Here is a 12,774-nt window from a genome sequence, read left to right as displayed (position 1 = left end):
GCAGCCCTGAGTCACACCTCCAGCCTGCAGTGCACGTGTGCGGCAGCCCTGGGCCGCACCTCTAGCTCCTGGCTGTGATGCCTGACGGTGCACAACTTTCAACCTGAAAGGGTGCTTCCCTGTTTCACAAGAGATTAAGCTGAAATCCTAAAAGGTTGGATATTTTTCTGCAGTCTAACAGATCGTGAGAGCAGAATGGACACAAAGCCTAGTTTTCAGTCTGTGATGCTCAAGGAGACATCAGTCTTAAAAATTTGATTTTTAACCCTTCATCTCCTTTGACAAGCATAGAAGGAAAGAGCAAGGGCCACTGTGCTAACATTTTCAGCAAAACCAAAACAAAAAATATTGCATTGTGTCCTATATTCAGTCTAGAAGTACAGTTAGAATTTAGCCCTTAGTCTGTATATTTTATAAGTAAAAGCCAGCATGGCACAGCCATGAGCCAAGTTGAACCACATAAAATTGATAATTGACTGATGCCAAAAAATGGTAATTCCTCTTCACGCTAACACTAAAATGGAGCCCTTGATTGCTGATCAGCACCTTCACGTGGGCCCTCCTTGGACTTGCTCATGTTTTGGCTGACTGAGCCTATTAGAATTTCACATCCTTGCTACCCTTAAGAGGAGAAAGAAATTCCCAAGTTTTATCAAATTTATCTTACAGTCAGAAAAGCAATTCTCTTGTTTCAGTACAAGAAACAACCACTCTGTGATCTCTATATGCAAATTTTAGTTTGATAAACCTCAATTCCCCTCCTCCCTCTGTTCATCTTCTGTTGGAAGAAGCTAACTCTCAGCCAGCCAGGGACTGGGCTCGGCCTGCATCTAAGGGTAGAGACAAGGGCCGCATGTCCTCCGGGTTTGCATCTTGCTCCTGCGTCCCTGACTTATGTGGCCTTGGACAAGCTCTTCATTACTCTCGTGAGTCTTAGCTTCTTCATTTGTAAAATGAACACAGTATAACCTGCCCTTAGGACTATACTTGGTATTTAAATTTTAAAATGAATTCTGTAAGGTACATATGCCAGAGCTCAGCTTACGGTAATACCTCAACTGGTAAATCCTACCTATATAATTACTATTTTAGGCAGAAATGGAGGTGTTGGTGTACAGTTAATGCATAATACATATTCACGTTTGGTTATTTCTATTTGGGACTTAATTATTAATGGGCTTAAATTTGACAGTCGCAAAAGATGATGGGGAACGCAATGATGCATGTCACTCTGCCCAGCTGCTCAAGTGCTGGGTCCTCAACGCTGTGGCCAGGAGAGGCCTGGGACCCGGGCTCAGCGAAGGTGGGGTGGGGGAGCACAGACTTCTTTGGGCCCCTCCCTCCCAATCCTAATGGGCCACTCTGGCTGGTGACTGTGCCTGGAGCCGAGAGGGAACTGTGCTTGTCCTCTGTGACCAGGTGGGACACTCTCCACACCCTGTGCAAAGTCCCTTCTCTGATCCAAAAAAGGAAGGGACAGAAAGGACCTGGCAGTGCCTCCACATAGCTGCCATCGTGTTCTACCACCTCAGCCACCCTGGCAAGTGCTGCTTCTCCTCCGGCTCCACACTGTGGTAGAGGCCATGCGCGTGTGAGGAACACCGACGGCCAGCCACAGCAGTCCTGGGAGCTGTGAAGTGCCTCATCTCCTTGATCCTACTGGGATCATCAGCGCCCCGGAGGGTGGGAAGAGAGAGCCAAGCCTGCTGTGGCTCAGGAGAAGGGGAAAGGCAGCTGTGAAACTCCCCCAGCCAGGGCAGCTCAGCAAGGACGCACTCTGTGCCCTGCAGATGGTAACCCAAGTCAGCACCTCCCTAGGGTTTGGCGGCCCAGGTGACCACCTGGTTGCCTAGCGTGGGCAGCCCCGAATACCTGAGCACCTAACAGTCACTTGGTGGACAGGAGAAACAGTAGTAAGTAAAACTCCCATCCAACTTTTCTTTACAACGTAAGTCAAATAGAAGGCTTCTGAAACCTATTACTCATAAGGCTGTGGCTGGAGGATCACAAGCTCTTAGCCAACTTAAACCTATTTCAAAATTAAAATAATAAAAAGGCCTGGGCATGTAGCTCAGTATAAAGGCCCTGGAGTTAGTCCCTAGTGCCAGAAAAAGATAAAAACCAGTGATCCCAATGCCCAGGCTCTTCTGTAGAAGCGGCAGTGTTTCAAATGGAATACCGTGGCACCAAATGAGGGTAACTGGGCAGGTAGACGGCTCACTGGAGATGGGCATTCCAGGCCTAGGTGGCTCTGCAAACAAGTTTGTCTGGGAAATACAGAGAGGCCACGGGGCCGGGGATGTGGCTCAGGGGCACAGCGCAAGGCAAGCTCAAGGTCCTGAGCTCGGTTCCTGGCACCAAAAAGCAGGGGAGTTTCCTCAGAAGTGCAGCAGCCCAGGGCAAGGCCCACAGGGGCAGCCAAGGGCAGCGTGGAGGCCTGAGGGAAGGAGTGTGAGGTGGCCAGCAGGGGTAAGAGAGGGAAGCTGAGGAGACCTAGAGCGGGCCCATTTCGCTGCCTCAGGCTGCCTTCTGCTTTCCTTCCGAGCAAATTATCAGGTCCGAAGCCTTCCTGGCTCCACAGCCTCCACGTTTTCACCTAGTACACAGCGGGGTGAGTGAGGCCTCCCCATCGCTGCTCAGAGCTGCCCTCTGCTCCTCAGTCTTCTCCCATCCACTCCCGCATGCAAAGGTCCTGTTAGGGGGACGTGCTAGGATGGTGTTGTCTGCAGACCTCCCTCACCTCACCTCACCAGAACAGCACCCTCAATCGCAATCCTTGGGTCCAGCTAGTGGATTCCTTACATTCCATATAATCCGTCACTTTGCTTACCTGACAATCAAATGTCCCACGTTTTCTAAATCACCATTCCTATAAGGGTAAGAATGCTCTGTTCCAAATCCCTCAGGAACACTTCCAGGCTCCAGCCGCCTTACCAGGGTCCACTCAGGGTCGCCATGTGACCCAGCGCCCTGCTGCGTCCGCTTCTGCTCCCCCGTGATGTGTGGCTCCGCGCTTCCTTTGCCTGAGTAAGCAGCCAGCTGCTCTCCGACCCTGTCATCTGACATGCTAGGCCTCGATCACATGTGGGTCCTGAACACCTGATGTGTGGCTAGCACAAGCTACGACGCAGTGTAAGTCTAAGCACACCCTGTAGTTTGGGCTTTTGAAATTTTTCATTTATTTATTTGGTACGGGGTCTTGAAATACAGCTCAGACTCAGAGTGATCCTCCTGTCTCAGCCTCCCCAGTGTGGGGTTACAGGTGTGTGCACCACACCCAGTTGGGGGGGCACAGCCTGTGGTGCTGGGGATCAAACTCAGGTCCTTGCGCTTGCCAGGCCAGCACTGAGACCGCTGAGCTATCTTCCCAGCCTCACACCCTGTATTTTGAAGATATAGTAGGAAGGAAGGAAGATATCTTACTGATAATTTTATACCAATTACACATAGAAATGGAAATATCTGGCTGAATAAAATATACAGCTAAAATTAACTTACATTTCCCTTTCTACTTTCTAATGGAGTAAAAAGAAAATGTTAAATTGTAGATGTGGGTCGTGTTTGGCCGGGGAGATGGCTCAGTGGAATAAGGTCTTCCCTGGCAAGCGCAAGGGCCTGAGTTCAATGCCTGCTTCCGCAAAAGAAAAAAAAAAAAAGATGTGGGTCGTGTTATATTTTTATACAGTGGCATTATTCTAGACAAGCAATGGCAAAGCTTTCAGAGATGAGTGTCAAACTGGCGGCAGAACTCGCTTATTTATCGCCAAGTGCATTTAAATGTGAATACTGAGGTTTTAGTTTAGAAAAAACACCCATCCATTAATATATTTTGTCTTAAAAAATGAAACACAAGTGCCATAAGTTCGCCACCACTTCTGTAGACATCACAATATTTAGGGTTAAACTGTCACAGGCTATATAACATGCTATGTACCACTTCACATAACGCAGGGAAACCCAGCTGGGGGTGCAGCCCAGGGATGCCACGCTTGTGTGGCGCACACAGGTCCTGGTGGGACATCAAGTACATGCGAAAAGAATGAGCAAAAACCGCACGGCCGCTGTCCGCTGTTACCTCCGTCCCTGCGCCCCTCCATGCAGCTGTCTTGGTGCTGTGTCTGTGTATTGTAACCCACGAGGTGGGCCGGGCGTGCTGGCGCAGGCCTAGATTCGCAGCTTGGGAGGCTGAACACCGGAGGGTCGCCACGAGTCCGATCTACGCAGTGAGACCCTGTAGACCCTGTAGAGCCTGTCCTAAAATTAAAAAAAAAATTGTTTCACCCCAAAAAGTCAACAAGGGGACACCCAACACGAAATTCAAATGCATTTGAACACTAAAATGATGTTAGAGAGGCTCATAATCTGTTTCATAATTGTTTGCAAAAAGTAACAAGGAGTACTAAATATGCTAGTCTTCTAAAGAAATTTAACCTGTGAGTGCCGATTTGAGCGCAGTAAGAAGGCTGGAAGGCCTGCGGGGAGGCGGGTCTGCGCCTGCCTCCTGCTGCCGTCCTTCCACGTGGACAGGACAAGGACACTCGGAACACAAGGCAGGATGGCCTTTCTCTTTAATTTTAAAGAGAAAAAATTTCAAAACAAGATAATAAGGGGGTAATAATGGTTCATATATTATGTGCTATTATCTTTAAATTACTCAGAGTACAAGATAGCAGCATTTAACTGTCTGGACAATATTAGCATAAAGCTTTCCCTTCAAGTAACTAGGAGAAACTCGTACTACAACTATCTTCATATATATATCTTCTTTTTGCTTTTCCCTTCCTTTCCTCCATTTCCCCGCCCCAGTTTCTCTTTCCTTTTGAAGTTTCTCCCTGTTTTAAAGCATCGGTTGTCATTTTGGGTCTTGTTTACACTTCCTGCTTCTCACATCTCTTTTCATCGCTCTGGCAAAATCCTACGGTGCTCATATTACGACTCTTACTAAATTTTCATCTTTTACATTATAGGTTGCATTGCTAGTGTGAATGAAGCTATCTTTCCCTAGGATTTTCTAATTTTACATGTATTCCAAATTTTAGTATTTGAGGAAAACCTTTAACGTGGTTAGAAGTCACTTTTGGAGGAAAGCGAAGTAAGGCCTCGGAATAAGGTTTATTATTCTGTAACACTGCACAGTTGAGTCAGACATGTTCATCTTTGCTGTATGAAAATTACTTGGCAGTGTGCCCACTGAGAAATCTCATTGGATCCTATCGATTTTTCTAGACTCATCTCTAGTTGGTAATGCTGCAGTTGAAACTGTCACTAAAATGTCTATCCAGTTTAATGCCTTTAAATCTATCTAAAGAGTAGTCTATTTTATGGCACTAAAAAAAATCATCATCTTATAATAGCTCATCTTATGAAAACCTTTTTCAATGTAGTCTTTCAAAGTCCAAAGCACAACTGAAATAAAACCATGCTTTCTTCTTCTTCTTCTTCTTTTTTAAAAAAAGTGAACCCTTGCCTGTGACAGTATTGCCACCATGGCCCCCAAAAAGAAGACTGTCAAAAAGAACAAAGCCGAAATCAATGAGATGACGATCATCGTAGAAGACAGCCCCCTCAGCAAACTGAGCGCTCTGAATGGGCTCCTGGAGGGGGGCAACGGCCTGAGCTGCCTCTCCTCAGAACTGGCTGACGCTTCCTATGGCCCCAGCCTCCTGGACAGCCTGAGCAAAATGCGGCAGGAGAGCTTCCTCTGCGACCTAGTCATCGGCACCAAAACCAAGTCGTTTGACGTTCACAAGGCAGTGATGGCTTCATGCAGCGAGCACTTTTACAACATCCTAAAACAAGACCCATCGACTCGCAGGGTGGACCTCAACGACATCGCCCCGCTAGGCCTGGCGACAGTCATTGCGTATGCCTACACAGGCAAGCTGACCCTGTCCCTGTACACCATAGGAAGTGTCGTCTCTGCTGCGCTTTATCTTCAGATCCACACGCTCGTGAAGATGTGCAGCGATTTTCTGATCCAGGAGATCAATGTCGAGAACTGTATGTATGTGGTTAACATTGCAGAAACATACTCTCTGAAAAGTGCAAAAGCAGCAGCCCAGAAATTTATCCGGGACAACTTCCTTGAATTTGCAGAATCAGATCAATTTATGAAACTTACATTTGAACAAATTAATGAACTTCTCATAGATGATGATTTACAGTTGCCTTCTGAGATAGTAGCGTTCCAGATCGCAATGAGATGGTTAGAATTTGACCAAAAGAGAGTGAAATATGCTGCAGATCTCTTGAGCAACATTCGCTTTGGCACCATCTCTGCCCAAGACCTGGTCAACTACGTTCAGTCTGTCCCGAGAATGATGCAAGATGCTGACTGCCACAGACTCCTCGTGGACGCGATGAACTACCACTTGCTCCCCTACCGTCAGAACACACTGCAGTCGAGGCGAACAAAGATCCGCGGCGCCTGCCGGGTCCTGGTCACTGTGGGAGGGCGCCCAGGCCTTACGGAGAAATCCCTAAGCAGAGACGTTTTGTACAGAGACCCTGAGAATGGGTGGAGCAAGCTTACGGAGATGCCCGCCAAGAGCTTTAACCAATGTGTGGCTGTGATGGATGGATTTCTTTACGTAGCTGGCGGTGAGGACCAGAACGACGCGAGAAACCAAGCCAAGCACGCAGTCAGCAGTTTCTGCAGGTAACTGGCCTCTATAGGAAACTGGAATGGTTCCGCATTTGGGGAGAGCTTGCCTTGACATAGAAATAATCATGCTGAGCCAGACAAATAGCTCAGTGGACTAAAGAACCTGCAAGCAGGCGCAGGGGCCTGGGGCTCCATCCCCAGCCTGCCTGCGGGCCCCACCCCTGGGGCGCGCTGAGGCAGCAATTGAGCCTGGGCGTGGTGGCGCAAGCCTGTGATCCCAGCTCTTGGGAGGCTGTAAACAGGAGGATCATAGGAGTCCGATCTAGTAGTGAGACCCCGACACCCTGTAGGCCCTTCCCTAAAATAAAAAAAAAAAAAAAAGAAAGAAAGGCAAGGAAAGAAAGAACCACACCTATCAGCACCGTTGGCTCAGCATACCCATAACAACAATGCCACTTACATATATATGTCACTTTATACTGTACCAAATGCGCTCCAGTGTGTCACATTTGACTTCCAAAACAAGACAAGGAGGTAGGCAGGGAATTACTCTGATTTTACATAGGAGAAACTGAGAATCCTACCATTAGTAGATAATGATTTATATGTTTGCGTTTTTAATTGGGTACCCTTAACACACTAACTTCTGAATGAAACTGGCTACAAATTTAATTTTTAATGCTACGTGGCAAGAAAAGAATAACACTCTTTTCTTCTCTCTCTCTTTTTTTTTTTTTTTTTCTTCAGAACCAGGGATTGAACTCAGGCCCTTGCCAGGCAAGCACTTATTCTACTGAGCCATCTCCCTGGCCCCTACTATTTCTTTTAAGTTAGCGCCATTGACAACTGTCAGATCCATTACTGGCAAATAGAATGTGATCCATAAAATGTGGTGGCTTTTTACTTTTTACTTTTAAATATTTGAAGGCAAAATAATGTCAATATTTTTGACACATGTAGAAAAAATGAAAGCAGAATAAATCCACCAAAATGGAATTCAAAAGCCATATTACTTGAACATATTTCTTAAAAACTTAACCTTCCATATATATGAAATGGTCACAAAGTCATGCTTACATCAACATAACTAATGAACAAGATCTGAAAATTTCCACAGTAGCTCATGAAAGGTATTTATTTCATTATATGTGGGCGCATCATTTAAAATAGCCAAACAATCTAAGCTTCAATTAGTAACTGTAGGTAAGCCTATTCAGTGGGAAAAGATGGCCATCAAACTGCAGGGTTGTGTGCTTGTGCACAAGGAAGCCCCAGCTTGCCAGGATTGCTCATTTTATGAGCTGATTCCTACCTACTAGCATTTGAGTCACTGGTATTTTTCAGCTTTTAAAGCTATAGCACTGAGTATTAAAAACAAAACTGTAAGTTAAGGCCTGACATCCACGTACAGGCTGGACTGCCGTGGAGAAGCGAAAGCTAAGCCTTGGCTGGCGCTCTCTAGCCACGATCCCATGGAGTGGCTCAGCCTGGCCATGGCCCTGGGCAGCACAGGTGTGCACCGCGGCTTCTGAGGATACCAGGGAGGCAGCGCCTACGCTAAGGGCGCAGCCTCGAGCTGGGGGCAGTCGTGGGTTCAGTGAGGTCAGCTCAGGCCCCTCTCTGACCCCTTCCTGCACTCTCCGCGAGGCCACTGGTGCCGGCTTCTGCCTGCAGGGGTGGGGAGCCTATGGGGCGCGGGGGACGTGGTTCCGTGGCCAGCCACCTGGCCTCTCGGGCCTCGCGGTTGCGCCCCCCGTGGTGCTGGCGGCTGAGTCCCTCCTCTGCCCTTCCAGGTATGATCCTCGCTTCAACAGCTGGCTGCACCTGGCCAGCATGACCCAGAAGCGCACGCACTTCAGCCTCAGCGTGTTCGACGGGCTGCTCTACGCCGTGGGCGGCCGCAACGCCGAGGGCAGCCTGGCCTCGCTCGAGTGCTACGTGCCCTCCACCAACCAGTGGCAGCCCAAGGCGGGCCTGGAGGCGGCGCGCTGCTGCCACGCGAGCGCTGTGGCGGGTGGCCGCGTGCTGGTGACGGGCGGCTACGTGGGCGGCGCCTACACGCGCTCCGCGTGCGCCTACGACCCGGCGGGTGACGCGTGGCACGAGCTGCCCGGGCTGAGCACGCCGCGCGGCTGGCACTGCGCCGTGGCGCTGGGCGAGCGCGTGTACGTGATGGGCGGCAGCCAGCTGGGGCCGCGCGGCGAGCGCGTGGACGTGCTGGGCGTCGAGTGCTACAGCGCCACCGCGCGCCAGTGGAGCCAGGTGGCGCCGCTGCCGGTGGGCGTGAGCACGGCGGGCGCCTCGCTGCTGCACGGCCGCGCCTACCTGCTGGGCGGCTGGAACGAGGGCGAGAAGAAGTACAAGAAGTGTGTGCAGTGCTTCAGCCCCGAGCTCAACGAGTGGACGGAGGACGAAGAGCTGCCCGAGGCCACCGTGGGCGTGTCGAGCTGCGCGCTGGCCATGCCCCTCAGCGTGACGCGCGAGTCCCGCGCCAGCTCGGTGTCCTCGGTGCCCGTGAGCATCTGACGGCCCCGCGGGGGAGCAGGGGCGGCGCTTGCCGCGAGGTCGCGCGTAGCTCTGGGGGTGCATGAACTACCTCTTGCTCTTTCTTTCCCGAGCGACGTAGGGGCTCTGGCTGACCAGGGAAACAGCGTCCTGCAGCTGCCGCGAGGGGCAGGCACGCTTGCAAAGTGGCGCGATTCTCAACAGCCCGGCGCTGACGCCCACATTTGAGATCTTTCTCCTGATTTTACGAAGACACGTGAAGCTTCCGTGACTAAGCAGCTACTTGTGTTCAAAAGTTTATTTCCCTTGCTTTTTAATTTAGGAATGTGAAACTATTCACTTACTGTAAAATGGCAATTGTTCTGATCCATAAAGACTTAATTCTGTATTTGAACAGTTTTTTCCCTATGCTCCACTGAATAAAGAATTCTGAAAGGCAGCCGCAACAAGTTCATAAAGTTCAAGTCTGAAAGAAGGGAACAGAGATTGTTTCATACCTTTGACTTGACAGCGACTTTGTGTCTTCGACTCAAGCCTTAGTATAAAGTCCTGCTCTCAAAGCAGAAAGAAACTGATATTCGCCGTACGATTCATGGTGTTTCGATCATTTTTACATCATTTTTGTCTCCCAAAAGTATTTGCACGCTGTCCCTTTCCTCGGGGATTTCGGTTGTCTTGGGAGCCTTACCTTACTGCAGCACCAACAGGAATGCAAGCAACACTGACCCTAGCGGGAATCTGGGGCAGCCACCAAATCACACCCTAAGGGCTGTTAACCCAGAGCTTAACCTGGAAGTCACCACCAACAATATTCAGAAGGGAGGAAACACTTCATGGGGGTAGGGTCTCCTATGGGCAGACACTGTTGTGTCCAATTTCACACTCCTTCTCCCCCTTCCTAGCTAAAAATCTAACACCCATTTCACACAGAAGTATTAAAATAGGGTGTGTGCCTTCTGTTGTTTTTATTAACCTCGCTGGTCCCACCCACGTTCACCTGCAAATCAAGATGTGTGGGAATGTAACTGGTTTTCATTCATCTTGTCTTCTCCCGCTGTGGGTAGAGGGCTATTGCTAGGATTATATTGTGTCAGAAGCACACTTGGCCCTCCTGATTCAAGATTCTATGCCTGGAAATTCCAACCAACCACAGACTGAAAATACTTGAAAAACACTGTCTTTCAAGACAGGTACAGACTGTCTTCTCTTGATGTGATTCCTTAAACACTGTATGAAGTGGTTTACAGAGCATTTGTACTGTATTGCGTACAGAAGCAATGTAGAGATGATTCCAGGTATACTGGAGGTTGTACGCAAACACTAAGCCATCTTATGACAAGAGCATGAGCCTCCAGGAATACAGGGATCCTAGACAGAGAGGCCTAGAGCATGCCCCGGGGCCACTGAGGGACGTCATTCCAGCTGAGACAGTGGCTCATGGCCTGCACTCACCTGGTAATTTCCCGTCGTTACCCCTCGGCCTGTCTCTGGGTGTGTGCTGGGCATGCCTCAGCTACAGGCTAACATCAGTACTCACTGAGAACAAGGCATTGCTGGTGGGAAAGCGCTGGGTTTTCTCCTCACCCCACGTGGGTAATGTGAAGTGTCACCCAGCACAGAGCCGCTCTAAAGGCATGTGCTCCTTTAATTTTATATCTGCCCAGGCTGGAAAATACAGATCTGCAAAAAAGTAGTTCATAGGGCAAGTTTAATGACGGAGCTCCTAAATTACAAGTGGCACAATTAGCCCACTCCTTGCAGCGGCGCTGATGAGCAGACTCCGCGGAAGCAGGCACTTTGGCCACAAGCTGCAAGGCCCACGTGAGCGCGAGTGGAACATCTTTCTCTCTGGGGCATTCAAATGCACACCGCTGAAATCTATAGTAAGTTGTTAAGAGTTTTGAGAGGATAAAGCGCTCACGGGTTCTATGGGGGCAAACAGACTTGCTTCCTTGGTGGACATGTCTCCCCTCAAGATCTCAGAGGGAGTGTGAAGACGGGCACCTCAGCTGCAAGTGAAGTAAGAGTCAATCATTGTGACACGTGACGGGGGAGAAAGAGATCCTCACACGAGGGCAATCTGCTTCTACCAATGCCCAAGAAGGTAGGTTGTACAAAAACCCAGCAGTGGCTTCCTAAACTGGAAACATGTCAGAGCTGGGTAAATAATCTGAAATTACCATTTGCGCTCTGCTTTGTGGGTCTCAAGACCCAGAAAGTACACGTGCTGGGCCTTTGGCTTCCCGGCCACACTGCTTTTCATCTTCTGCTGCAGCCCTAAAGGAAGATGGATACAAACATGCAGAATCAAAACAACACGTGTTAGCTTCCACATGTAAAACATTCATTAATCTGCTCCTAGAAGCACCAGTGTCTTCAAGCCTCCCAGATGAAAAGCCTACTTCGTTTTATCGAAGTTTCAGCTTACACTGACTTACACTCCAAAGCCTTAAGGACCTAACCACGTGCTTCCTTTTTCTCTGAAAGAAAAGGCCTTGTTCTATTTTGAATGCCTCAGGCCTGGGTTAAGGAAACATGGTTCAGTGAACCAGGGAAATTGCATGTTACCCAGCAGCGGAAACAGAAAACTCAAGCTGTCTTTTCCTGACTGGGCCAGAGACCTGGCATGAACGTCTCCTGGAGGCCAGGCTGTGCCAGAGCTTGCCCACGCTTAGCTGCGCCCTCAGAGCCAAGTTACGATGCCTCACGCACCAGTTCCCTTCAGTGTGCTAAATGAATTTCGTTTTTTATTTCCTCTGTTGTGAGGGCGCTTACACGTGGGTCAGAAAAGGTACAGACAGCGCAGCTCTCCCCAGGGCTTGGACGGCAGCTGTGTGTTCCGAGTGCCGGTGAGCTGAGACCATCTGAGGTAAGGACTGAGCTCCGGCCGGAGGCAGAGCGGCAGCTGTGGTTCACTGTGTTTTAGAACCGAGCATGGGGTCTGCCTGGAAATAGGACAGTGGCAAGAGATTCTCTTTTGTTTGGTTGCTAGTTACGCTGGCCATGGGTCTTCAGAATTCATCCAAATTACTAAAAAAGAGACTAAACACTCACTTCATTTATTTCACCTTGAGTTCCATCCAGAGGAGTCCGTGTCGTCCTGGGGCTGGGGTCCCGTCCCAGCCGCTGGTGCCGTGTTCTCCAGAGCAAAGCAGGACAAGGGGAGTTGAGTGCTTCTCTTCGTGCTGAGTAACTATGGCATAACTTCCCAAGCACAGCTCTGCGAGTGTGAGCGCCGGAGCCCGAAAGCACCAACGCTCGGCCTCCTGCACCTTCGGGGGGGCAGCACCGCCTGGTCTCCCTCTCAGGGATTTTGAAATGAAAGACTTGTTGGGATACTTCTATTTATCTAAAAGGAATCTATTTATTCAGCAAGTATTGACAGAAAATTTCTGTGTGCTTGAAACATTCTGGTACTGTGTAAAGAACAGCAAAACTGTACGATAGTATGATTTGTAACCTCATCACTGGTGATAAAGCTTCATTCAGTAAGAGCTTAGCCAGTGACCCCGGGTGGACAGTCTGTCGCTGGTGACAACCGCTGCGTGTGCTTCTCTACTTTGTTTTCACTTAAACAAAACAACAACAAAGTGAAATGACAAGTCAATAAGAAGTGTTTTTCAATGGCTTGAAGCTAGTAAAAGGCAAACCCGAAAGACATCCGT

At 49.2% G+C, this 12,774-nt stretch overlaps 1 protein-coding gene across 4 annotated transcripts in view; it reads left to right on the top strand.

Annotated features, from left to right (window-relative positions):
- Klhl31 (kelch like family member 31) overlaps nt 1–9,548 on the top strand; it is a 12,232-nt gene extending 2,684 nt beyond the window's left edge. For 2 of the 4 annotated variants that reach the window (XM_004644617.2, XM_023704827.1), the window contains 2 exons: nt 5,457–6,658; nt 8,398–9,548. In XM_004644617.2, the coding sequence (XP_004644674.1) occupies nt 5,487–6,658; nt 8,398–9,130 (1,905 nt within the window). In that variant the 5' untranslated portion in view covers nt 5,457–5,486 and the 3' untranslated portion in view covers nt 9,131–9,548. Of the gene's footprint in view, nt 1–2,906; nt 3,133–5,451; nt 6,659–8,397 lie in introns of all 4 variants that reach the window. The other 2 variants (XM_023704826.1, XM_023704825.1) reach the window with 2 other exon arrangements.
- The last annotated feature ends 3,226 nt before the right edge of the window (nt 9,549–12,774 follow it).

Source organism: Octodon degus, unplaced genomic scaffold (genome assembly GCF_000260255.1).
Source record: "Octodon degus isolate 3935 unplaced genomic scaffold, OctDeg1.0 scaffold00205, whole genome shotgun sequence".
Lineage (NCBI taxonomy): Eukaryota > Metazoa > Chordata > Mammalia > Rodentia > Octodontidae > Octodon > Octodon degus.
Note: the sequence above shows the minus strand (reverse complement) of the source record. Positions and strands in the feature narration are given on the sequence as shown.